General features: G+C 39.8%; 1 protein-coding gene across 1 annotated transcript in view; it reads left to right on the plus strand.

The window, feature by feature from the left end:
* The first annotated feature begins 1,704 nt into the window (after nucleotides 1–1,704).
* The window catches only part of AVEN (apoptosis and caspase activation inhibitor), a 173,588-nt gene continuing 148,979 nt past the window's right edge, over nucleotides 1,705–26,313 (plus strand). Inside the window, exon 1 of the mRNA XM_028119536.2 lies at nucleotides 1,705–2,073. Coding sequence (XP_027975337.2) covers nucleotides 1,831–2,073 — 243 coding nt within the window. The 5' untranslated portion in view covers nucleotides 1,705–1,830. The remainder of the gene's footprint in view (nucleotides 2,074–26,313) is intronic.

Consider the following 26,313-nt stretch of genomic DNA (forward strand, 5'->3'; position numbering starts at 1 on the left):
CCCCACTTACAACTAACTGGTCATGAGGTCCTATCAATTCTCCCATTATTTGCCTCTTTGGCTCTCAACTTCATTTAGACCCTAATCATTTGTGGCTGGGGCTATTAAGTAGTTTCCTAATGGCTCTGCCTAGGATTCTAATTCTCTATAGAATGATTTTTCTGAGTGTAGTGGTGAACAGCATAGACTCTGAAGCCAGACTGCCCAAGGTTCCAGTCCAATTACTTCCTAGCTGTGTGATCGTGGAAGTTCTTTTGTTAGATCCTTCATCTGTAAAACAGGGCTGAAACTAGTACAACCTCATAAGGCTGCTGTGAGGTTTAAATGAAATGTTATATAGGAAGTACTCAGAACCATGCTCTGTGTCACAATGTTTAAGACTGTTTCTCTCCAGTTTATAATCCTTCAGTGGTTCCCTCTGTCTAGAAAGCTCCCATATCCCACTTATTAACCAGGCAAACTCCTGCTTAAGCATTAGGCCTTGGCTCAAGGGTCTATTTCTCACAAGGCCTTGGGCTACTCATTAGGCATGGGCTTTTTTCCTCCTTTGGGCCTTCACCTTGAATCTTTCGCTGCACTCAGCACACTATTGCAATCATGTTTACAAGGTTATCCTCCTTAGGGAAAGTGGGAAGTGAGCTACTTGAAGGCAGGGACAGTGGCTTTTTTTTTTTTTTAAATCTCCAGGACCAAGCAGTGTGCCTGTCACATAGACAATTAGAAGCAATGACTAGTATTAAGTATATATGTTTATAAGAAAGGACTGGGAAGGGGGGAAAAGTCACTTGCTTTGCTGTGCTGATTGGATGATGGGAATTTTAGCCCCCGTTTTTTATTTTATGTGGTTTCTGTAATACAAAGTTAAAAATGGCTTCCATGTATCCATATAACCAATTGCCCTTCTTCCCCCTGGTTAAGAGAATAGACTGGACTGAAAAATGGACTACTACATAGTAATAAAAAATAATTATTAAGTCATGATGAGTCTCAAAAATTTCTACTAAATAAGTGACACACACACACAAGAATAGACTGCAGTGAGCCCGCTTGTGTTAAAATGCCAGTTCACCACATAAGGCAAGCTGTTTAACCTCTAGGGCTGCTTGTCATCTGCAAAGTAAGGATGACAGCAGCACCTAACAGGGCTGATAGAATTAAACACTTACGTGCTAAGTGCGGGCTAAAGTAGTCATTTCTACAAAAATTCTCTCCAGGACTTGGGAGCCCTTCCGCCCATTACCACTTTCGCTCTGTGCCATCCCAGTTGCTGGCTGTAGGCCACACCTCTCACCTGAGACCCACCCGCCTTTTCCTCCACACCTCCTCCTGATCCTTGAATTCAGAATAATTTTAATAATTTATACACATTCATTCTTGAAAATCAGGAGATTAAACGGGGAAAAATTAACTCACTGGGAATCTCACTATACAGTTAACCTCTGATTACATTTTGGTATATACGTTTTAGATTTTTTTTAATGCAAATACATTCATATTCGTATTTTTCTTAACAAAAACGAGTTCCTATTATACAAACGGTTGAACCCACCCATTTACTTTATAACTCATCCTTAAGCCACCGGCCCTCCCCCAGACCGACCGTTTCCCCCACTTCCCTCTCCCAAGTCGGGCCTTTTCCTCTGAGGCCCCAGCCTTCCCCGGGGCCCGGTTCTGGCCCCACCTGCCAGGCCCCGGGCCGCCCCGCCCCCGCCGCGGCCGGTTTCCATCCCCGGCCCCGCACCCCGCGCTCGCCGCCACCGGGGCCCGTCGCTCGCGGCTCCTCTGAGCCACCCGTTTCCGGTGGGGCCAGGGCGTCTCCGCGGCGGCCAGATGCAGGCGGAGCGAGGAGCTCGGGGCGGCCGTGGCCGCCGGCCCGGCCGTGACCGGCCCGGCGGAGACCGCGACCGGGCGGGAGCCGCAGGGGCAGTGGCGAGAGGCGGCGGCGGCGGGGACAGTGGCGGCCGCCGGGGTCGCGGCCGGGGCTTCCGAGGCGGCCGCGGCGGCCGAGGAGGAGGCGCCCCGCGAGGCGGCCGCCGGGAGCCAGGAGGTCGGGGCGCCGGGGCCAGAGCGCCGGTAAGAGGCGCCGGCCGGTGGGGTCGGGGTGTGATCGCGTGGGACCAGGGCTGATCGGCGCGGGCCGCGAGGCAGGGGGGCGCGCGCGAGCCGGGCGGCGGCGGCTCCTGCGCCTGCGCTTGCGCGGGACGAGCGGAGGGCGGCGGGGGTGCGCGCCGGATGTGCACGTGGCGCTTCTAGGGGTGAACCCCCCCCCGTCCCCGGCTACCTCCACCCGGAGCTGGGGTGGGAGTGGCGGCTCTCGGGGCGTCCGCAGCCTGCTGGAGGGGTTCAGACCCGGAATAGCTAAGAACTCAGGGACTGAGGCTGTGTTTCACGGTTACAAGGCTAGCGCACCCATTGAATTCGGGCGGGGTGTCCGTGTGATTGACCCTTATCGGGTGGGGGTGCGGCCAGGGCTTGGTCTGGAGGAGCTGAGACTTGGGCAGCCTTACAGTACCGGCAGGCATTCCTGTTATTAGGAGGGAAGGGATTTTTTGGGGGGTGGGGTGGGGGTGGGGGTTGTGTTCACTGTGCAAGGCCTAGCATATGATAGGATAATAAAGGATTACTGAATGAAAGAATGCCCCCATGGACTGGACTCCATAGTATTTCGGGGCGGGATCAGATGCACAGTTCTCTTTTAATAGCATAGTTCTCTTTTATTATATATGTATAGGAATCAGGAGTTACTGCCCTTCGTTTTTAAAAATTTTCAATCTGGAAATAGATGTTTCAGCAGTCAGGTATGAATTTTAATGGCAATGTGATCGACCTTATTCACACATTCATAGAAGGATACTTCTTACAGCTCGAGTAGGGAATGATAGGCAAACTCTTACTCGATTGATTTTGGCCAAAGGGGTTTCAGTACAGTCTGTTTATGAGCTGTTCTGTTATTTTAAAAATGTGTACTACAAAACTGTCATCTATTTGAGTTCTCGCGTTCATAGATTAAAAAAAAATTTTGGTTGAGGCAAAATTTCCTGTTACTGAAATGTTTGGAGTATCTTGAGCGCGTAGTAGGTAAGGTGTCCCTAAAGATAGTAATTGTATACAGAAATACAGTTACTTGGAAAAAAATTAGAAAACTTAAAATTAAGTGTAACATATTTAACCTGGTTAGGATTAAGGTAGGTAATAAGTAAAATCTGATTGTGCTGTGAAGAAATTCTTAGGTTCAGTTTAGCAGGAATGATGGAAACTCAGATTAACGTAGTGCACACTACATAACACATTTTGTCCTTATAACAACTTTATACAATTGATTCTTGAACAAGATGGGTTTGCAGGTCCACTTATATGGGGATTTTTTTTTTTTTTGGTTACTGTTAATGTATTTTCTCTTCATGATTTTCTTAATGTTTTCTCTAGCTTTATTGTAAGAATACAGTATCTAATACATATAACATACAAAATGTGTCTTAATCGAGTGTTATTGGTAAGGTTTCCGGTCAACATAGGTTATTAGTTGTTAAGTTTTTAGGGAATCAAAAGTTATACATAGATTTTTCCATGGCCCTATCCTGGGAGTTATGCAAGGCTCAATTGTATATATTGCATATATATGTATATATAACTTGATTACAACTTTACTTCTTAAACAACTTAAGGTTGTTTAAACTTTATAACAACGTCATTTTATATCTATTTTATATATAAAATCTTCATTTTTAAAAAAATTACGTTCAGTTAACCAACATAATCATCATTAGTTTTTGATGTGTAGTGTTCAATGATTCATTAGTTGCATATAACACGCAGTGCTCATCACAACACGTGCCCTCCTTAGTACCCATCACCTGGTTACCCCACCGCCCCCAACTCCCATCCCTTCTGTATCCCTCATTTTGTTTCCCGGAGTCCAGTGTCTTTCGTGGTTTGTCTCGGTTAATTGACTTGCCTAAGCTTTTATAACTAGTGTCAGAGCCGGGGTTTATACCAAGCTGCTTTTGACTCAACTCTGTTTTATCGCTTACATTTTTGTGAACCAGTCACCACTTTACTGAGAACAAGGTAGACACTCTGGCTTCATGGATCATGTTTTACTAGTAATTGTAGTAACTGTACCTTTGGTACTGACTGAAGCGTCCGGCACATAGGCCTTTCATAACAAGTGTCATTAACTTCTTGAATTGAGTGAATGAAGGTGCTTCTATCTTACTCATCTCTGTGGAACTCAGTTGAGCAAAACGGTGGTATATCGTGTAGAAAGTAAATAATATGTTTTTTGATATGCTGATATTGTAACCAATTCTATTAACACTTAGGCTTTTATCCCTTTTTGGGATAGCCTTAAAAAAATCCTATCTTATATTTTCTTGTGGGATTTTTTTCAATGCCCAGTTTCATGGTTCGGTGTGTTAGCGTGTGTGAATGTGTGGCCCGGCGCTTGGGTCATCACAGGGAGCTGCGACTACAGAGTTTCCACCTGTTACCCCTGCCCTCCTCTTGTCAGTCCAAGCTGCACGAAGAGACGTTGGAAGGATTACTCCTTCATTTTGGTATGGTTTGTAACCTCTAAGTTCCTTCCCAGTTCTTAGATTCTGAAGTACCAGTCATCTTTAGACTTGCTAAGAATACCGTTCTTGGTGCCTAACGATTAAGTGGGACAAGATTGATTGCCCTGCCTGAGGCCCCCTTGTTCTGTTCTCATGTTCCATGTTGCATTTGTGCCCCAAATGGCGAGTAATTGAAATGATCAGAAAGAAAAAAATTCATAATAGAGGTTTAGCCAAGTAAAGACCAGTTAGTTACCTAACTCCAGAATTTAATACTATTTACGCCTTTTGCTTTCTACTTTGGATCACTACACACATGTGGCTGATACGTGGAAATCAAGACAAAATAAAACTAAACAACTTCGAGACAAGTCATACTCCAGGGGAACTTTGCTGAGCACGTTGTGTCTGCTAGTCTCTTGCACTTAAATCATTCCCTCTGTAGAAGGCATGAACGCTAAGTTTGAGTTTGGGTAAGCATATCATAAGGCTAATTATCTTCACTGAATATCCACTAGAAGCCTGGTATTGCCCTGGATGTAGTCATTAACTTAAAAAAAATATGCTAGGATTTGTTAGTATTAAATTCTTCTTTTTGATGAGCTACTAGCAGAGAGGGTGTCAGGCCTAATGGCAGTCTTTGGAATGTTTTTTTCTTTTTTCCTTCTCCTAGTATCCTAGTACCTCACATTTATTGAGCACTTAGCATGAGGTGAGAAAACTGAGGCACAGTTAGGGGAGGTTAAGTAACTCCTCCATTATCACGCAACCAGAAAATGGCAGAACCTGGATTCAACCCAGGCATTTTGATTCTAGAACTGTTTTTTCAGCTACTTCCCTAAACTGCCTCTGGAGTGATTTGAGATTTGAAAAGGGATGTGTGGCAGACTGTTGTGTGATCCTTTCACATACTTTGTTTTCCTGATGTCCCAGATGTTAATAAGGATTTGAAGTAGTACTGATACCGTATTCAGTTATTGTGGATGAGAGCAGATCTTTGCTTTCTCGCTCCACGTTTATACGGCAGCTGCTTTTAGTAAGAACTTGGAGGTATTTTTTTTTTCCCCGACCAAAGTTTTGCTTTGCAAACAATAATATAAATCCTTTGCCTGAGTAATAATTAATCCTAGATGACCTTGACATTTTCATCGCTCTATTTCAGTAAAAGGGAAATCTCTGACTTTGATGGTCAAGTTTACCGTGAGCCTGGAAGAGGAAAAGATGTCAAATCAAAGTTGCTGGCAGGTTTCCAAAGCACTTGCTCCTTCATGGTTGCTGAAAGGAGTCCCCCTCACTGTGTCAGCCAGACAGAGACTGAGGACCTATTACAGTTCACACTTGACAGCCTCCCGGCTGTATTTCCCCCTTTTCAGAAAGCCTGAAGTAAATTTGGTTAGCAACTGAACGTGCTTAAGTGTCCTAAAAGAAAATTGCTTTAAGATTAGCTCTTGGTAAAGGGCGCCTGGCTGGCTCAATCGGTAGAGCATGTGGCTCTCGATCTTGGGGTTGTAAATTCGAGTCCCAGATTGGGTGTAGGGATAACTTAAAAATAAAGTCTTCAAAAAGAAGAAAAAAAAGATTAGTTCTTGGTAATCCATGGAATTGGCCCTTTCCCCTGCCATTGCAGACCACTCCTCAAAAACTATTTCGGCATCTTTATCCTTGCTAATGTATACTGTTTTGAGGTCTGCTTTTCTCACTGACCATTATATCACTTACATATTTCCATTATTAATACATTTTGCTAGTATTCTGCTTAAATTTTTTTGATAAATTATGTATTACTTGTACATAAAATTGAACATAAAATTTCCAGCATATTGTGTACTTGACATTTTAATTAATTAAGTGTATAGTGACTTTTTTTTTAAGGTTTTATTTATTTATTTCAGAGAGAGAGAGACCACGAGTGGGGAGGAGAGGGAGAAGCAGACTCCCCGCTGAGCAGGGAGCTCGACGTGGGGCTCGATCCCAGGACCCTGGGATCATGACCTGAGCTGAAGGCAGACGCTTAACCGACTGAGCCACCCAGATGCCCCTATATTTGACATTTTAAATAGAACTGTCACATCATTCTTATACCTGGATGGAGTCTAAGTACTACAGTGATTTGAAACTCACCATCATCCATTTAAGAATCACATTAATAAGCTCTTCTGCAGTGAGAAAATTTATATTATTTCTTTTTATTTCATGTTTTAATTCCACATCTTCTGTAGAATTTTATCCAGTGTAACATATTTTCAAACCTGAGAACTTTTTAGCAATCACTTCTGCTTCCTGGTAACAAATTTTGATTTTTTTTTTTTTTTTAAATCTTGTAGCCTTAGGGCTTAGGTGTAAAATTTTTTTCTTTTCGGTTGAATTAAGATTACATTGATTAATATACAATTTATTTTAATTAGCAGTTATTACACATAAAGGTAAAATTTTATTGTGAATGGATCTCATTTTCTCTAATGAATTTATGTAGGTATCCATGGATGAATATTGCTTATTCCTGAATGAGATAGGATTCAGAATCAATTCTCTTCCTAATTTTTATTTTTATAGGTGTAAGGACTGAGAAACAGTAGATGGTAATGGTTGGAGTTTCATCATATGTGTCACTCAATTCTGTGAATACCTTTCTAATTGTATACCAAAATCATTATTATAAACTTTTTTTTAAAGGTCTGTCGGCTGACAACCGGATTAGGTCCTCCTTCAATTTTGTTGAAAGCAAAGAATTGGAAACTTCATGACTTGCAAAAGGACTTGTTACCTGGTCTTTAGAGTTACACTTTCTCAACATCTACACCTATATTAAAAATTACCCCTTGCTTGCTCAGGGAACGCATCACAGTCAGAGTGAGAATGGCGGAGAAGGGGTTGCCGGTCCTCAAGTACTTTCTAGGACGGCTTTTGGGAAAGAGTTTGGACATTGACTGAGCATCTGAGACTTAAAAATCCTTGCTCATATATTTTTTGAGAAATCTTCATGAATCCCCAGCTATATGTATACTCCATTTTGGGACTGTTGACTAAGATCACATTACTTACTTTTTTTTTTTTAAGGAAGATAGTTTATTACATGTATTTACCCAGAGAGTTGGTTTTGTTTTGTTTATTTATTTATTTATTTATTTATTTATTTTTTGGTGTGGGGGCTATGCACCACTTGCAGAATATGGTTTCTGATTGTTGTCATTCTTAACAGTGTCACCATCTTTGTTTTAACTGGTGCTGGGATGAGAAATGGCAAGCTCATAATTTAAGACCACCAGGTCTGTTTCCTGGGGAATTAGTTACTAAGCCTGTTTCCTCTAGGAAAAGTAGTAATTATTTTCCATAGCACTGGGCAAGTGAGCTTTAGAGAGGCTGTATGTGTTATTTGGTCCTACCCACAACACAGCATGACTTTCAAGATGGTTTTGTTTTGTTTTACTTTTTTTTTTTTTAAAGATTTTATTTATTTATTTGACAGAGAGAGACACAGCGAGAGCAGGAACACAAGCAGGGGGAGTGGGAGAAGGAGAAGCAGGCTTCCTGCTGAGCAGGGAGCCCGATGCGGGGCTCGATCCCAGGACTCTGGGATCATGACCTGAGCCGAAGGCAGACGCTTAACGACTGAGCCACCCAGGCGCCCAGCTTTTTTTTTTTTTTTAAGTAAATTCTACCTGCAATATGTGGCTTGAACTCACAACCCTAAAATCTGCTGACGGAGCCAGCCAGATACCCCTCTAGACTTTTTTTTTTAAAGTAGGCTCCACGCCCAGCGTAGAGCCCACCGCGGGGCTCAAACTCATGACTGTGAGATCAAGACCTGAGCCGAGATCAAGAGTTGGACACTTAAACTGACTGAGCCACCCAGGTGCCCCACTGTAGACTTTTATAAAAAAGAAATTAAGTGGTTGAAAATGTGTTTTCTATTCAGATGTCACTGTTTCCTGATGTACTTTGAAATATCAAAGGGAGAAATAAAGACCATACTGACACATAATTATTTCTCTTTTATAGATATGACTGATGAGCTTATTGGGCATTGGATTCATTCTTTTTGAAATTTCATTTTCTTTCGTTAGAAGCCATTTGTGTATGTATGTGTATGCGCGCACGAGTGCATGTGTTGAGGTACCAAGAGCAAATGGTTTAATACTGTTAATTTTTTTTTTCTTTTGGATGGAAATACTCAACAATTTTGTTGGTTTGAAAATTTTCTATAAAAGTGTCATGGGGCAGTGCATGGGTAATTGATATAGATAATTCACTTTTGAAAGAAACTGAGGGTTGCTGGAGGGGAGGTGGGGGGATGGGGTAACCGGGTGATGGACATAAAGTAGGGCAGTTGTAATGAGCACTGGGTGTTATACGCAAGTGATAAATTATTGAACACTACATCTGAAACTACTGAGGTACTATATGTTGGCTAATTGAATTTAAATAAAAAATTAAAAGAAAATATTTCACTTTTGAATGGGTGCCAAAGGACTTTGACAAGAAACACAAATCAATGTGCTTAATTTTATCCTGATGTTGCTAGGATGCTGTTTTAGAATTTGACCAACCAATTTGTCCATTAGCCTTAAATTGTTTAAAAGAAAATTTCTGTAAAAACAGCACTCCCAGGGATACTGTTCCCTACCATCCATGTCATGTCATTGATATGTGCAAACAGAAGGGAAATTAAAAAATATGTAGAAGATTGATAGAATGAAATCCTTGTTGTATATACTTAATACTCCTTTTGTGTCCTCTTGCTATTAAGGACTGATACAAATATGTCTGATCAGTACTTCTCTCTCTCTTTTTTTTTAAAGTTTTATTTATTTATTTGAGAGAGAGGGAGTGAGAGCGTGAGCATGGGGAAGAGCAGAGGAGCAGACTCCCTGCTGAGCAGGGAGGATCGGTTGCAGGGCGCTATCCCAGGACTCTGGGATCTGGAGGCAGATGCTTTAACCAACTGAGCCACCCAGGCACCCCTCAATACTTTTTTAGTACCAAGTCAAACTTGTGTTGAGGGATAGCAAACATTTTAATATTAACCTAAGCAAAGCATAATTGAGATGACAGAACTGTTACCAAAAATTCATATATATTCTTGGGTTATCAGTACTGTGATTCCTCCCTTTCTGTATTTAGCGGTGGGAAGTTATTAGTGTTGAGAGATTTTGTTAATGCATGTGTAGTCTGTGAAATAATTAGTTACCATATTTAGGTTTCTATAATCTCTGGCTTGAAAAGATCATTAACAGCTACATTGGGGGAAAATTTCAAGTATTTAGTGAGTATTCATTCTTAAAGTCTAATGTAATGCAGTGTGGGTTTCATTTAAATAGTGGATTTGGAATCTGTGGTTCTACTGTTAATTGAAAGGTCATATCCCAGGAGCTGGCTTCATGATATTAAGGAGTGGGATACTTCACCCTCATTTTTTCCTTTTACTACAAGGCTGATAATAAAATAACATGTCTTTGATATTTGGGCTAATTAAAGTCAAGTCTTAATGAAAAAGGCTTAATCCCTGTTACAGATACATAAACTTCAAGTCCTTCCAAAGAAGTTATGAATTTTCTGGGAGCAAAGCTTGATGACAAATGAATCTTTTTTGAAAGACAAAGTTGGCTTCCTATTTTCCCTTATTAATCTTCACATCAGGGGCACCTGGGTGGCTCAGTTTGGTTAAGCGACTGCCTTCGGCTCAGGAGTCCTGGGATCGAGTCCCACATCAGGCTCCTGGCTCAGTGGGGAGCCTGCTTCTCCCTCTGACCCTCTCCCCTCTCATGATGTTTCTCACTTTCTCTCTCAAATAAATAAATAACAAAAATCTTTAAAAAAAATCTTCACATCATTTCCAAGTTGTGTTTTGGTTTATTGCTTCTTTACTATGCCAGTATGAATTTGTAGAACAATTCCTGTTTTTTTTTAAAGATTTTTTTTTTTTTTTATTTGACACAGAGAGCACAAGCAGAGGGAGAGAGAGGGAGAAGCAGGCTCCCTGCTGGGCAAGGAGCCCGGTGTGGGACTTGATCCCAGGACCCTGGGATCATGACCCGGGCCGAAGGCAGCCGCTTCACTGACTGAGCCACCCAGGCATCCCGAATAATTCCTGTTTTAAAAAATATTTTACTCCTCTTTACAGCCAAGAGAATCATTGAATTAAGAGGTGACCAGGAAATGTTATTTTAAGAGCACGTATTTTACATTCACTGGAAGGAGAAATGAAGTAGACAAGTTGATTTTTCATTTTACAAGATGGAAATAGACCTTTTAGAGACGGTTTTTACATAGAATTGGTGGGGAGGGGGGCTCAGGTTTGTGCCTCTTCTGTTTTCCAGTTGACTTCCTGGCAGGCAGGGAGGGGAGAACAAAGTGCTGTTAAAGCTTGAGGATTAGTGTCCACTCTGGTGGGTGGCACCACAGTGATTTCATGCAGAATGGGATCTCTGAAAGTTTTAGAGTTGAAGAATTACAGACAGAGAATAATTATTATTTCAAGGTACTCCTTGGATTGTTGTAAATCTTTGGTTAATTTAAATTGTTACACACATCATTTTGTAAAGATGTTGGCACCTAATTTATACTTTGTGTTTTTTACTACATTCCAGGTGACATTCACTTAATATGTGCTTGATACATATTACATCATGATCTTCATTATATAATTTCTTCAGTTCCAAACTTATCTCAAGTATGACCTCTCTCAACATGCCTTCCTTTGTTGTGAAAATTAATCTGTTGGGAAACCTAGGTGGCTCAGTTGGTTAAGCATCTGATTCTTGATTTTGGCTCAGGTCATGATCTCAGGGTTGTAGGATTGAGCCCTGCGTTGGGCTCACACGCTGGGTGTGGAGCCTGCTTGGGATTCTCTCTCTCCCTCCTCTGCCCCCCGACAAAGTAATTAATCTGTTTCCTTTCCATCCCTTTCGTATCAGCGATACAAGTATCTCCTAAATCAAAAAGTTTTACCTCTTCTGTTTAATGACAGAAAAATACCAAGAAGAAAATAAAAATTACCTATAAAATTACCACCCAGAAATAATCACTGTTAACATTTTGATGTACATTTTTTTCCATATAAAACTGGAAAGATACTGTGATAAGACTTTTAAGGGAAAAAAGATAATATTGTGCTTATGTAAAAATTATGATACCTGCATGTATTAGGACCCTAAAAGGATATAAATACACATCAAACTATTAACTGTGTTTGGAATGGGGAAAATATAGGGATTATGTGGAACTTTACCTTTTTTTAATTCAAATTTTTAAACGTGTGTATGATCAAACATAAATATGTGCTACTTTGAAAAGAAGATTCTACAAATATACTTTGATTATAAAATAAGGTGAGACAAGCAGGCAAGATGATGCATGAGGACTATTATATATGATGCATATGTAAATAATAGGGTGATGGGATTATGTGCTGTCATGCATTGTGGTAAGTACAAACAAGTTTCGTGGGGAAAGATGATCACTTTAGTTTAGACAGGCTTGATACCTGTCTCTCTCTCCTCCCATTTCTGTCTCTCTACAGATACACACACTATTCAGCGCAAGGCTTGAACTCTTGACCCAGAGCTCAAGACCTGAGCTGAGATTGAGAGTCAGACGCTTATCTGACTGAGCCACCCAGGCACCCCTTAAAGATTTTTTTAATCTTTAAGAGTAAATAGTAGACATAATGCCCCTTTACCCCTAAACACTTCAGTGCATATTTCCTAAAAGCAAGGAAATTTCATACAATCATAGCACAATGATTGCAATTAGGAAATTAACATTGATAGAATACTATTATCTAACCTTATTGAGATTTTGCCAGTTGACTCATTAATGTCCTTTATCAGGCTTTGAATCTTGAGGCAGTGACCTATAGATGTGCGACAATTAGAGATTATTCACTATGGCAGTTACCATGGCATCCTATCTTGTCTATTTCTGTTACGTTACTGTATCAGTTCTCAACAGCCTGTTTCCTGACTTTTGTTTTCCTCCAGCCTCTAGATTTCTCATCAATTTTAGGAGCTACTTTAGAATTAGGAAATTCCTTTAGTAAATTCCTTTTCTGCTTAAATTAGCCAGAATTCTATAGTTTGTAATCCATATTCTACTGTTACATTTTTCACACTTACCATTTTTCAAAATCTTATTCCTCCTTTATTGAACCTTCAGTTCAAATGCCCCCTTTCTCTGTGAAGCTTCTGGTTTTCCTCAGTTAGCAATGTTGGTACTTCAGACACATAGCACTTACTTTCATCCCTCATTTTATTACAGTTAATTATTTACTTCTTGTATGTCTGTTTCATTAATTTTAAGCTGTCTGAGGGCCTGTACATGACACAGCACTATGATCTTCAGAAAGAGTTCCATAAATGTTTCTTGAATGACTAATTGCATTGAGAAGGTAATTTGGAAGCTAAATGGTGCAAGCTAGAGCGAGTGTGCTTTTAGGCAGTGTCATTTTGGGAGTTCGGGACAGGTGAACCCTTTATGTTTCATTTGTGTTTGTTACACTATTTGAAGTACTCTTCTTTTAATGGTTGAAAGCTCAGTAGCTAAAAAGAGATTGCTCACCCAAGGGCCAGATTTATACACGAACATTAATTCACATTGGATTTTATATTCTCCTAGTTCTAAGTCTATTAAACTTTATAATTCAATGCAAACAACAGATATTTTAAAACAGGAATTATAGTATCCAGAGTTTTTTTTTTTTAAGTAATCTCTACACCCAGTGTGGCACTTGAACTCTTGGCCTTGAGTTCAAGAGTTCCATGCTCTATTGACTGAGCCAGGCACCTTGAGAGATCTTTTATCTAGAGAACCCCTTTTCACTATTTTGTTCTTTTTTTATCTGGTTATACTCAATTTGTTATATATATTAATCAGGCTTTATTCTTACCTTGTCTGTAGGTCAGATTCCTTGCCACTTCTACCTTTGCCATTTTTTTGGGGTCAGTTATTATTTTTAAAGCTGATTATATAATTCTGTATTTTTTATTATGATATTTGAAATGTCAGATTCCGTAAGAAATTTTAGTGTTTATTTTATTTTTTTCCTTAAACTGTTAGTGATGAGTTGGCAAGAGAACATACTTGTTAAATTTAAACTACAATTTATTCGTAAAAATGTGCGATATTTATTTTATGTAGAAAATAATGGGATTAGAGAAATCTTTTTTTAACCTAGCAGGGAAGAATGAAAGCACACCAGCATTTTGTTAACGTTCCTTTATGCTGTAAAGTTAGGTCAGGACCTAACCCAGGCCTGAGCATTCTTGTGGCTCAAATTTTGTTTTCTTATGATTTTCTTAAAATTTTTAAATTGTTACACACATCATTCTAGGTAAAAGATACTAGCATCATAGCAACACTTTTAAAACCCTGGGGGAACATAGACAAGTATCCAGTATTTAGAGACATTTACATTTTAGCATAATGGTAAAATTTTAGGGTAATAACGGTAATGATATAAAGGCCCTTCATTTTGATGATGGCTAACCGTATTGAGTTTGTGGCAACCAGTATTCTCTTTTCTGGAATATTTTGTGCCTGAATTTTTAAATTATTATTATTAATTGTGTTTCTTTTGATAAATGGAAATTGTGGGTTTTTTATTTGCTTTAACGAGATGGTGGAAACATAGATTGCTTACAAATATTTAAAAATCCATGTTAATTTCCTTGTGGATAAACTTCATAAGGAAACTACATTATAGAAAGAGCCTTTAAAACTATGTGGGTTTTTTTGTTGTTGTTTTTAAGATTTATTTATTTATTTTAGAGAGAGACAAAGAGTGCTGGGTCAGGGGGAGGGGCAGAGGGAAGGGGAGAGAGGATCTCAAGCAGACTCCCCACTGAGCAAGGAGCCTGATGGCAGGTTCCATCTCACGACCCTGAGATCATGACCTGAGCTGAAACCAAGGGGGTGTATGCTTAACCGAAGGTGTCACCCAGGTGCCCCTAAAACTATGTGTTTTTAAAAAAGTGTTGATGATATTCAGTATTGGCTAATACTCTTCTTTTGATGGAAATTGATACAACCTATAAATGAGGCAGTTTGACATCAAAATTTAGCCTGTGGCCCCGAAGTTCTGTATTCTGTATTATTTTGCAGGTATGCCTGAACAACTTAGCAAATATAAGTGGATGATTATTCATTGCAGCTTTGTTTAAGGAAAAGCTGGAAACAACTTCTAAATAAATTATGGTGTGTCTGTGGAGGAATGCCATGTGGCTGTTAAAGACTGGGGTAGATATGTAAAATGCCCTATATTGAGGGGAGCAGTTACTTAAGGAAAGTCAGTGTGGTATCTTTCCATTTGTGTAAAAAGAAGATATTCATCCATATGCAGAGACTATTTCTGGAAGCCTCTAGGGGAGACATATGTAGTGGTTACCTTTGTGGAATGAGACTAGGAGATGAGGAAGATGAGGGAACTTTGCCTTTTTTCTATATATCTTTCTGAACTATTTTAATTTTTATTTTGTTACCATGAGCATGCATTACTCATAGGAGTAAGGAAATAAAAAAATACAAAATTTAAATGAACCAAAACTGCTTCTTCAGAGTAGGCCCTAAAAGAAATCCTTAGGTTTAAATGATTATCAGAATCTCCCTGTGAAAGAGGTAGGCAGTATTAAATGTAGTTTTACAGATGAAGAAATAGTAATTGGGTAGAGTTAGGCCTTTTTAAGGATACAGCCAAGTAATTGGAGGTGGGATTAATATTTGAACTTGAGGTTTCTGACTTCTAGGAGGAGATTTAAAATTTTGTCGTGAGTGATCAAAACAATGAATTCTGAATTTTTTTTCCTCCTAGAACAATTAAGTACTTTTCGTGTTTTCCCATCAAACATAAATATCTTTCTTTTTAATATAGCAATTGGTTAGGGTATATTGAATTGTAGTTCATCCTTTTGATTTACTGACTTAAGCTTTTCTAGTTTATTCAATATATATCTCATTACTCTTTGAGATAGCAGAAGGTGGAGTGGTTAAATATGGAGATGGAAATATAAGGTTTTCCACCAAATGACTTAGAAATTGGGATTTCTCACAGAGAACAAATTGGTAGCTGCCTGAGGAGAGGGGCATGGCGAAGGGGCAAAATGGGGAAGGGGAGTGGGAGGTGCAGGCTTCCAGTTATGAAATGAATAAGTCATGGGGATGAAAGGTACTGAATGGGGAGTATAGTCAATGATACTGTAATAACATTGTATGATGACAGGTGGTAGCTACACTTGGTGGGGAGCACAGCCTAATATATAGACTTGTTGAATTACTATGTTGTACACCTGAAATTAATGTAATGCTGGGTGTCAACCATACTTCAACTAGAAAAAGAAATTGAGGTTTCTGCCCAGTATCCTAAAGTCTAGGCGTGTGGCTTCACCATACTGCACTCCGTAAGCTGTTAAAATCATACTCCCATTCCCAAATTCTAGTTACTTAAACATAAGAGGTTCCTAGTGGGCTGCTGTGATATGTGATATTAAAAAGACTGGGAAAGTTTTGCATCCATGTGCCTTCTCAAGTTTTTGGTTTCTTCTTCTTTTTCTTTTTTCTAAAGTTGGGACGTCTATAGCCAACAAGTATTAATTCATTCTCATTCCCTCTCTCTCTCTCGTAAAGTATTTACATGTGAAAAGTCTTTAAGAGATTGCTTGATTTTAGAGTGCCATCATTCTAGTTATAATCAATTAAATCATCCTGTAGACGAAAACAAAAATAAGTGTTAGCTTCACAGTGCTCTGTAAGGACCCCTTCTGGAAATACAGATTGCTTAGAAGTGGCTGAAATGCTGATGCCTCGTTCCTCTTTGCAAAAAAGTTGTGATTAAAGGATTTTTAACCATCAGAAGTGAATGGTAGAGGGGGCGCCTGGGTGGTTCAGTCGTTAAGCGTTTGCCTTCAGCTCAGGTCATGATCCCAGGGTCCTGGGATCGAGCCCCACATTGGGCTCCCTGCTCGGCGGGAAGCCTGCTTCTCCCTCTCCCTCTCCCACTCCCACTCCCCCTGCTGGTGTTCCCTCTCTCGCTGTGTCTCTCTCTGTCAAATAAATAAATAAAATCTTAAAAAAAAAAAAAGAAGTGAATGGTAGCGTTAAAAGCAAATGTGTAAGTGTTTTTTGGCTTAATCAAATAAAGGACAATCAAGCCATCTGTTGAATGAAGGCTGAACTAGATGTATTAATTCCAAGCCCCTTGTCCAGCTTCCAAACAATGAAAAGAAAATTTCTGGGCCATGCCGAGGCCTCAGGTGCAGGCGGCCGAAATGAAACCAGCAAGCAAATCACAGTTTTACCCGTGAACAGCAGGTGGGGTAAGCAGTCCAGCATTTTTCCAACGGGAGTAACACTCATTCCCTGCTTTAGTCATTACACAGATGACCATGTTCGGACCTTTGTCGAGCCGATCAAAACCACACAACAGCAGCAAAATCTTGGTAGTGATTATAATTCTTTACTCTTCAATTTTGATGGCTTTCTAGATTGTTGATATTGCTTCAAACCAGCCTGGAAACTCTGACACACACTCCTCATTCTCTTTCACGCCTCTTCTCCCCTTGTTCTGTTGGAATAGTACAGGCTTACCCAGAGAGAGAAGAGGAGTAGCAATCAGAGAAACAAGTTCCAGAAGGATGCCTTTTGATGATGGGGTTTCTTATCTTTTAGAGGCGTGGTCATTATCTCTGATTGACCATCACTGTGTATGTCATGGTCAAGTGTAATTCAGGCAAGGATAATTAGCAAACCTGTGAGTTTAATATGCTGTTCAATATTTTCTCCTTGATACAGGTCTTTTTAGATGATGTTGACTGAAACTGACTTGTATAAACTCCAGATCTTGTTATGTATGACCGTATTTGTGAAATTTCAATATAGTTTCATTCGTTACTGAGCATTAATGGCTTAGAGTCAAGAGAGAACTGTACGGAATAAATACTGTGGAATCAATAGCAAACTCTGGGAGTTCTTTTATTTTGGGTTATCAGCCTCTTTTGTATATTGAATTTTGTTTACACTATTTTCTTAATTTTTTTGGATTGTAGACACTGAGTTTATAGTGCAATTTATGTATGTAGAGACGTGTCGGTGCCATAGCCATCTGTACCTCCCCGCTTCTGAAGCTGGTCTGTCTTTAAATACACATTTATTATAAAAGAACAAATTGAAAAGGCATCTTTCTTTTTTAGTGCAGGAGCTGACTGAATACATTGTATAAACACAGACAGTTGGCCAGTGTCCCTCTCTATATCTATGAAATACTAATACATTAACGAACATATAAGTTGTATATTAATATGCTATTTGGAAGCTCTTTATGTTCCCAGCTTTTCCTTTTTGTTTATGGTAATTTATGACTTGATAGTTTTCTTGAATGAATATTCTCTGGGCAAGATAGCTTTCCTTTTTTGTTTTTTGACCTAAACAGTGATCACTCACGGTGTTACGGACTGCATGTTTGTGTCCTCCCCCCATCCCCAAGTTCATATGTTGAAGCCTTAACCCCCCAGGTGGCGGTATTTGTTTTTTTTTTTTTAAGGTTTTTATTTATTTGAGAGAGAATGAGAGATAGAGAGCACGAGGGGGAAGAGGGTCAGAGGGAGAAGCAGACGCCCTGCCGAGCAGGGAGTCCGATGCGGGACTCGATCCTGGGGCTCCAGGATCATGACCGGAGCCGGAGGCGGTCGCTTAACCAACTGAGCCACCCAGGCGGCCCAGGTGGCTGTTTTTGGAGATAGGGCCTGTGGGGAGGTGATGGGGGTGGGGCCCTTAGCTGATATAGTTGGTGCCCTTCTAGGAAGAGAAAGAGAGACCAGAGCTCGCTCACTCTCTCCTCAACTGTGTGAAGGATACAGCAGGAAGGTGGCTGTGTACAAGCCAGAAGCAGTCTTCACTACACACCTTGGTACCTTGATCTTGGACGTTCCAGCCTCCAGAATTGTGAGCAATACATTTCTGTTGCTTAAGCCCCCCATCTGTGGTATTTTGTTGTGGCAGCATGAGGTGACTAAGACAGAGAGCTAACTCTGTAACCATAAATAAATTGTTTTGTTTTGTTTTTACAGTGGTTAATGTGGAGATTTCAGATGAAGTAAAATAAGAAACTGACAGGAATTTTAATGTGAAGGCCACCTATTACTGAAATGAATAGCCCAGCCTGGTTTTTGCTGTAGCTTACATATATCAATTTTTTGATTACTGTCTTTTGATTCCCTTCTTATTTGTGATTGTTTACTTCACAAGTATAAATAACATATTTTTCCTTTTCCTTTAAATTAGCATGTGGTAGAAACGCCACCTGATGCTGGCCTAAACGAGCTCTCCCGCTCAAAGCAGGAGAGTTCTTTCTGCAGGCAGTGTATGCGTTTTTACCCTTGCTGTAACATATTGCTGCATACTTAGTGCCTTAAAGCAATCCAGATTTAGTATTTTACACTTCTGGAGTCCCTGTGTGGGTCTGTTTCACTGGGCTAAGATGTTCGTAGGACTGTGGTTTTTTTCTGGAGGCTTGAGGGAGAATGTGTTTCCTTGCCTTTCCAGCTTCTAAAGGCTGCCCACATTCCTTACCACTGAGCTCCTTTAAATTTAAAGCCAGCAGCCTAGCATCTCTCTGACTTCTGTGGTCACATCTCTTTCCCTTTTCTCTTTTTCTGCCTCCCTCTTCCACTTCTAAGGACACCTGTGATTACATTGGGCCCGCCTGAATAATCCAGGGTAATCTCCCTATTTTAAGGTCAGCTGATTAGCCACTTTAATTCCCATGTGCAATCTTAATTCCCCTTTTCTGTGAACCCGGCATATTCACAGTTTCAGAGGATTAGGACATGGATGGGTTTGGAGAAGCCCATCATTCTGCCTATCAGAGGCAGACAGTATGATCTACTTAAGACAGTATAAGAAAACTTTTGTTTTGAAGATTTTTAGAGTTCTTGTCCTTCATCTTTTTCTGGAAGAATCCTGCTCTGTGTTTCTCAAGTGTTTAAACCCATGCCCTCTCTTGATAAACCAAAATCTTGTATATTCTATGGTCAATAATAAACATTAGTTTTTTTCTCCCCTATGATATTCCCGTAACCAAACTGTCATTCTCCCCCGCCCCGCCCCGCCCCCCCATCCTAAGAGCTAAATATGGTTTATCACACCTATATTTAGCCTACATCTGGGCCATTATTTCAGACTTCTGGATTATTTTAGCCTCTGAGAGAGTGTTCATACTTTTGTTCAGACTTAAAATCTGTGTCGTGTTTGTTTTATTCTTATCACCAGCTCCGTTTTCCGCATAATAGTAATTACTTGATATTGCTACTGTGAACTTATTTAGAGAGGCCTAACAAATATTTTCTAAACATGTCTATATACCTAACTAGTAGGTAGAGTGCAGATAGTGCTTGTTCAGAAAAAGTAAAAGACTTACAATCTCAACTGCTTTGTTGATTAGAATTTTCAGTCTCATTTTATCAACTGAAACAACTCAAAGCAATGGGACAGGGTGATTGCTTTTGCTATGTAGTCCCAGAGCACATACCCTGCAGGGATATACATAGGGAGATGTATCTATCTATCTATCTATCTATCTATCTATCTATCTATCTATGGTTTAAAAAATAGACTTTATAGACTTTTTAGAACAGTGTTAGATTTACAGAGAAATTGAAAGAATGGTATAGTTTCCATATATCCCATACTTAGTTTCCCCTATGATTAACATCTCACATTATTAGAGTACGTGTGTTACAGTTAATGAACTAATATTGATACATTATTAACTATCTCTCTATTCCAATAGAGGGATGCTCCTCTATTGGAATTTGTCTGATGTTTCTTTCAGGATTAGACTGAAATTATGGGTTTTGGGAGGTAAAGTACCAGTATCCTAACATATCAAGTGTACATACTATCATTATTGTTGATGCTGACCTTGCTCACCTAGCTGAGGTAGTAGTTGTCAGGTTTCTTTACTGTAACGTTATTCCCATCTGTCTTCTATACTGTATTTTCTGGAAGGAAGTCACTCTGCAGTCTTTGAAGATGGAGAATCTATGTAAATTCTTCTGCGTGGGAGATTTGTCTTCCCCACTTAATTTATGTACTTATTTATGCTAGTGTGGACTCAATGGATATTTATTTTATACTGTGGGCTATAATCCAATGCTACTTTATTTTATTGCTCAAATTGTTCAGCTTTGTCCATTAGAAGGTCTTTCAGTTGGCTCCCGTGCTCCTGTGATCTACCCACATCAGGGGTGTCTGTATGTGTCTGTGTATGTTTGGCCCCTCTACTTTCTGGTACTACTAGATACTAGATGCTCTAGGTTTATCGTGTATATTTTCTGCCCCACTCTTGGAATCTGCCATTTTTCTAAGGATACAGGACTATATTTTTTACTGGATCCTGTGTCTTGATGATCAGTCCCATAAACAGTTTGACCAGTTGATTTTGTCTACCGTTGCAAACATGGAAAATAGCATCGACTTGATGCTTATATGTAGTAATGTGTGAGCATGTGTGCAAATCTTCATTTTAAAGCTGGATAGTAAATGAAAACAAAACAAAATAACAGCCCTCACATGAATCTATCAGGTATAGCTCACTCAAACGGATAATTATTTCAAATGACTCTAAGATGATATTTTGGCTGTGTATCCCAAGTTAGATAAATCCTAAGAACAAATGTACTTAAGAGAACTTTTAAACTGCATTCAGTATTCTTGGTAGTGATATTGGTATCATTATGTTGAAAATATTAAATATATATTGCAGGGTAAATGAAATAAGTAGTTACATTAATGTTGTTAGTAAACTAAAATGAAAGTTGTTAGCAACTAAGATTTTCAGAGTAAGAGAGAAGAGAAACTAATCTAAAAATTGTAGCAATTAAGTAAAAAACCTGTAATCTTAAACTTAAGTATCTTTATGAACTTAGACTTTTATCTTAAGTATGTGTTTTCTACTGAAAAAGAAACAAAGATAACCCAGTTACAGTGAACACTCTCGGCTTCAGATTATAGTTTCTAAATAGCATTTCTCACTTTAAAAAGACCAGGCATCTTTGAGAAAATGCTGATTCCAGGTGTGGGGCAGAAAGCAAGAATGCTATAAAAGGTTCCTGGAGCTTCCACTGGATAGGACTATTTGAGCATCAATAAGAATAAGAAATGCAGTTGATTGAAAGGCAGCAAATATGAGTATTTAATGATACTACCCCCACCACCACCTCATTGGTTATCTTTGGAGGCTGCTACGTAACAATGCACAATTCTAAACATTGATAAAGTAAGGGAAAAGTTTTAGCAATTATCCTTTCCTGAATAAACTATATACTTTAGGATAACCAAATAGTTGATGGTGAAAGTTTTTTTTTTAAGATTTTATTTATTTATTTGACAGAGAGACACAGCGAGAGAGGGAGCACAAGCAGGGGGAGTGGGAGAGGGAGAAGCAGGCTTCCTGCGGAGCAGGGAGCCCAATGCGGGGCTCGATCCCAGGACCCTGGGATCATGACCTGAGCCGAAGGCAGACGCTTAACGACTGAGCCACCCAGGCACCCCGAAGGCAGACGCTTAATGACTGAGCCACCCAGGCACCCCAGATAGTTTTTTTTTTTAAATACATATTGCACCTAATGCTAAAGAAATGATAGAAAATTGCCACTTTTTAGCTCCTAGTGAACTAATCTAAACAGTAACCACTAATGGGTGTTAAACTGGACTGTAATCAGGGCACTAGATAGAGTTGTTAGTTTGTGGAAATAAGTGGGATAGAAGAACAAGTTAAAGGACAACATAAAGAGGCAACAGTCAAATCCAAAATGTGGGAAATTCTGCAGGACAGACCTAGGTTAAAGGAGACTTACAGAGGCATACTAGCCATGTGCAGTATGTTGGCCTTGTTTGGATCCTCGTTCTTACAAACCAAATACAAAAGGAAAGATTTGAGCTATTTGGAGGAAATTTGAACATGGACCAGGTCATGTTAAGGGATTATTGTTTCTTTTGTTAGGTATGGAAAAGACATTGTGTTTATATTTAAAGTTTTTAATGTGAGATATATAATGAAATATGGGTGAAATGATAGATATGTGAGATCTCTTTAAAAATATTCCAGGGTGCCTGGGTGGCTCAGTTGGTTGGGCGACTGCCTTCGGCTCAGGTCATGATCCCGGAGTCCTGGGATCGAGTCCCACATCGGGCTCCCAGCTCAGCAGGGAGCCTGTTTCTCCCTCTGACCCTCTCCCCTCTCATGCTGTTTCTCTCGCTCTCTAATAAATAAATAAAATCTTAAAAAAAAAATTCCGGAAAAAAATCCACTAAAAAGTGTGTGTGCGCATGGGTGTGTGTGTTTGTGTTTGAGGAAGCCAAGGGTGATAGATAACAAGACTGGCAAATTATTCATAATTGCTGAAGCTGGGTTATGGGTACCTGGGGATTTAGTGTACTGTGTTGGAAGATTTTTATAAAAAATACAAGTTCAAAAACTAAATCTAGTCTTTCAGTTTTTTCTCTAGTAGAAAAGGAATAATTTGGCATTTGAAGGTATTTATGATATATAAGTATTGCTTTGGGGGTGGATTAATGGATGAATGCTTCATTCATCTTCAAAGTCATGATTTGACTTTGTATTGACTACATGAGCTGTTAAGACTGAGGATGAAGTGGATTGGAACATCATGTTTAACTCTGAATCTGAAGGTAATTTTTGTGGTTGAGATTGGGAGTGAGAAAGATGGTTAGATCAAACCTTGCATTTTTCATGTCTCTATAGGTCTGCTTTCCCATCACATTTAGGATAAGATCCAAATTCCTTACCATGCCATGTAAAGCCCCTCATGATCTGATGCCTGCTTGCTTCTTAGGCCTCATTATTGCCCTCTCTCCTCTAGGTTCCGTCCAATGTAGCCAGTATAATGATGCTGGCTCTGTTTCTGACCCTTGAATGTGGCAGGATTGTTCTCTCCTGAGGCCTATGCACCTGCTGCCTGAAACATTCTGCCTTTCTATCCCCAAATCCTTGCATGGTTTACTCCGTTATCCTGTCAGGTTCTCTGCTTAAATGTTCTCTCTGAGGAGATTTTCCCGACTATTTTCCTCTCTCTGCTTTGCCCCTTGAGGGGCCATGCGGACAGCTAGAACTCCAAGAGAAATCCCACCTTTGGGCCAGCAGATTGGGAGAACCCTAGAAAGAGCTGGAACGGGGTCCTGTGCTTATGAACTAGCCTGAGGCTAGGACTCGCCCCGAGCTGCACATGGGGGAGATGGACCCAAAGCAGTGTAGCAAAAGCCTTGAGAACTGGAGTGACCAGGGAACCATGGCCCACAGAAGAGGAGGGAGAACTTGCTGTCTGAACCTCGCCAGATCGATGGCCTGATAAAAAGGAACAAAAAATCCTAATGCTCTCCAGAAGATTTGTTAATAGCACCCAAAGTCTACACAACTTCATATTCAGGATGTTATTCTGCATTTAAGATTTCACAGTATTACAGAAAAATGTGACCAGTTCTTGAGACAAACACTCGAGTCAACAAATGCCAACTCCAGGATGATCCAGATACTGAGCTTATCAGAGACTTTAAAGCCGTTATAATAACTGCTCCATGAGTTAAACTGTCTTGAAATGAATGGAAGGGTAGCTGTTCTGTTAGGAGACAACATGGGAGAAAGTGTTTGTGACCTTGGATTAGGCAAAAATTTCTTACATATAGCACCAAAAAGCATGATCTGCAAAAGAAAAGTGCATCATAACATTTTTTTTTTTTTCATGAAAAGGTAAGCCACACAGAAGGTATGTGGGTGATCTCTGGACCTTCTGCTCAGTTTTGCTGTGAACCTCAAACTAAGGAATAAATTCTAAATAAAAAAATCACAGACTGGGAGAACTATTTTCAAGTCACATATCCAACAAAGGACTTATATCCAGAAAATATGTAGCACTCTCAAAATCCAGTAAGAAACAATCCATTAAAAAGGGAAAAGATTTAAACTGACCATTCACCCAAGAAGATACATTGATGGCAAATAGCACCAAGATGCCCAACAACATTTGTTGTTAGGGAAATACAAACTAAGACCACAAAGAAGAAATTGCTATCTGACTAGTAGAATGGCATAGGAAAATGACAGTACCAAATCCCAGCAGCTTCTTATCAAGTTAAACACACCCTTATCATGTGATGTGGCAGCCCCACTCTTGGTTATTATTTACTCAAACGAAATGAAAACTTATTTGTGAATGCTTACAGTGGCTTTACCCAAATTCTGTAACTGGTGAATGGATACTCAAACTGTGGTATGTCCATACGGGGCACCACAATTTAGCAACAAAAAGGCACGAACCACTGTTGTTCACAACAACAAGGATGGATCTACTATGAATGTACTTTAAGTGGAAGAAGCCTTGGAGAGGTGGCATGATGGAAAATTTTGGACTGATGTGACTGTTCTGTATCTTGACAGTGGTAGTAGTTACATGACTACATTTGTCTAAACTCATAGAACTTTGTATTTTACCCTGTGTAAATGGAAAAAAAGGAAATAATTATTGGAGAGCCATCTAATTATAATTTTCACCAGATCCTAAAAGGGCAAGTTTTCCAGACCGAGAGGACTATCATTTATTACCTGAAATACTTTGTCAGTGACGAAATTAGGTCCTCAGCCCTCCTCTGTGGTGAAAGAGAAGAGCTTGTCCATTCGGCAGAGTTGTAAATCTATGATTGCTTTTTTTCTTTTCATAGTCATAGAACCTACCACTCTGGATCAGGACTCTGTTCTTGTGGAATCTTCTTCGGGACCATTAGATAAAAGAATAAAAGGAGTTTCCCTTTCTCTTTTTTCTCTTTTTTTCCCTTAATGTACCAAATTGCTGTGGCTAAAGCCTGAAGTCTGGTCTTGGGCTTGTGTAGAAGGAAGCAAGGTTTATCTGGCTGGTGATTGTGACATTTCCTTCGGGATAGACCCTCAGTTTCCCAGGGCCCTCTTCCGGTCCCTTTTATTCTCTTGGTCTGTCTCTGAGACCTAGCCCATTCAGAACTGTCTTAATCATATCTCACACTCTGGACGGACAGTTTCTTTTCTTCTCTCCTTGTCAAAATTGTGATAATGACAGTGTCTTACTCTCAGGGAAGGGCTCTGAATTTCAAATTACTTCAATCTAGTCAGTGTTGCCTCTGCAGAAATCCCACTGGGGGTACCATTTGGAGGCAGATGTTACAGGAATATACAGCATTTTTATTCTGCCACAGTTAGAGCTCGTGTCCTAAATAGGCTTTAGCTTTTTCAAGTTTATTCCTCTTGAGGGTTTCAATTATGATTTTTAAATCCACAGACCTCCTTGTTAGAAGAAAGCAATACTAGAGTTTAATTTGTGCCTCTTTCATAAAAGAGTATTTGGACATTGTTGTTCGGGCTCCTGAGAAGGTGGAATGAAGTGTTGCTTTAAATTTCTATGAAGAGCGATAAATGGTCTCACACTTGTACAAAAGATAAGGCATGCATGATGATAGTATTGCCAATTCCAAGGGAATTCTACCAATGTGTGGTTATTTAGGTACACTGCACTGTGGCCCAGCTTCAAGGCCCTTAGCTTGTGTGTTTGATATAATCCTGTTCCTGGGATTTGCATTTTGTCCTTGCGAATGGGAGCTTTGAGAAAATCCACCTTTCTCTAATGCAAGGTAAAAAGCTTTCTCCCTTCCTTAGGCGTCTTTGCTGCCCTTTCTTTTAATTAAAGTTTTTGCCTCCCCAATGTTGGAAGAGCTTCCTAAAGGTCACACT

The sequence above is a fragment of the Eumetopias jubatus genome, unplaced genomic scaffold (assembly GCF_037043125.1).
Source record: "Eumetopias jubatus isolate StellerSeaLion01/CBP00866 unplaced genomic scaffold, mEumJub1_p1.0 scaffold_7, whole genome shotgun sequence".
Classification (NCBI taxonomy): Eukaryota; Metazoa; Chordata; class Mammalia; order Carnivora; family Otariidae; genus Eumetopias; species Eumetopias jubatus.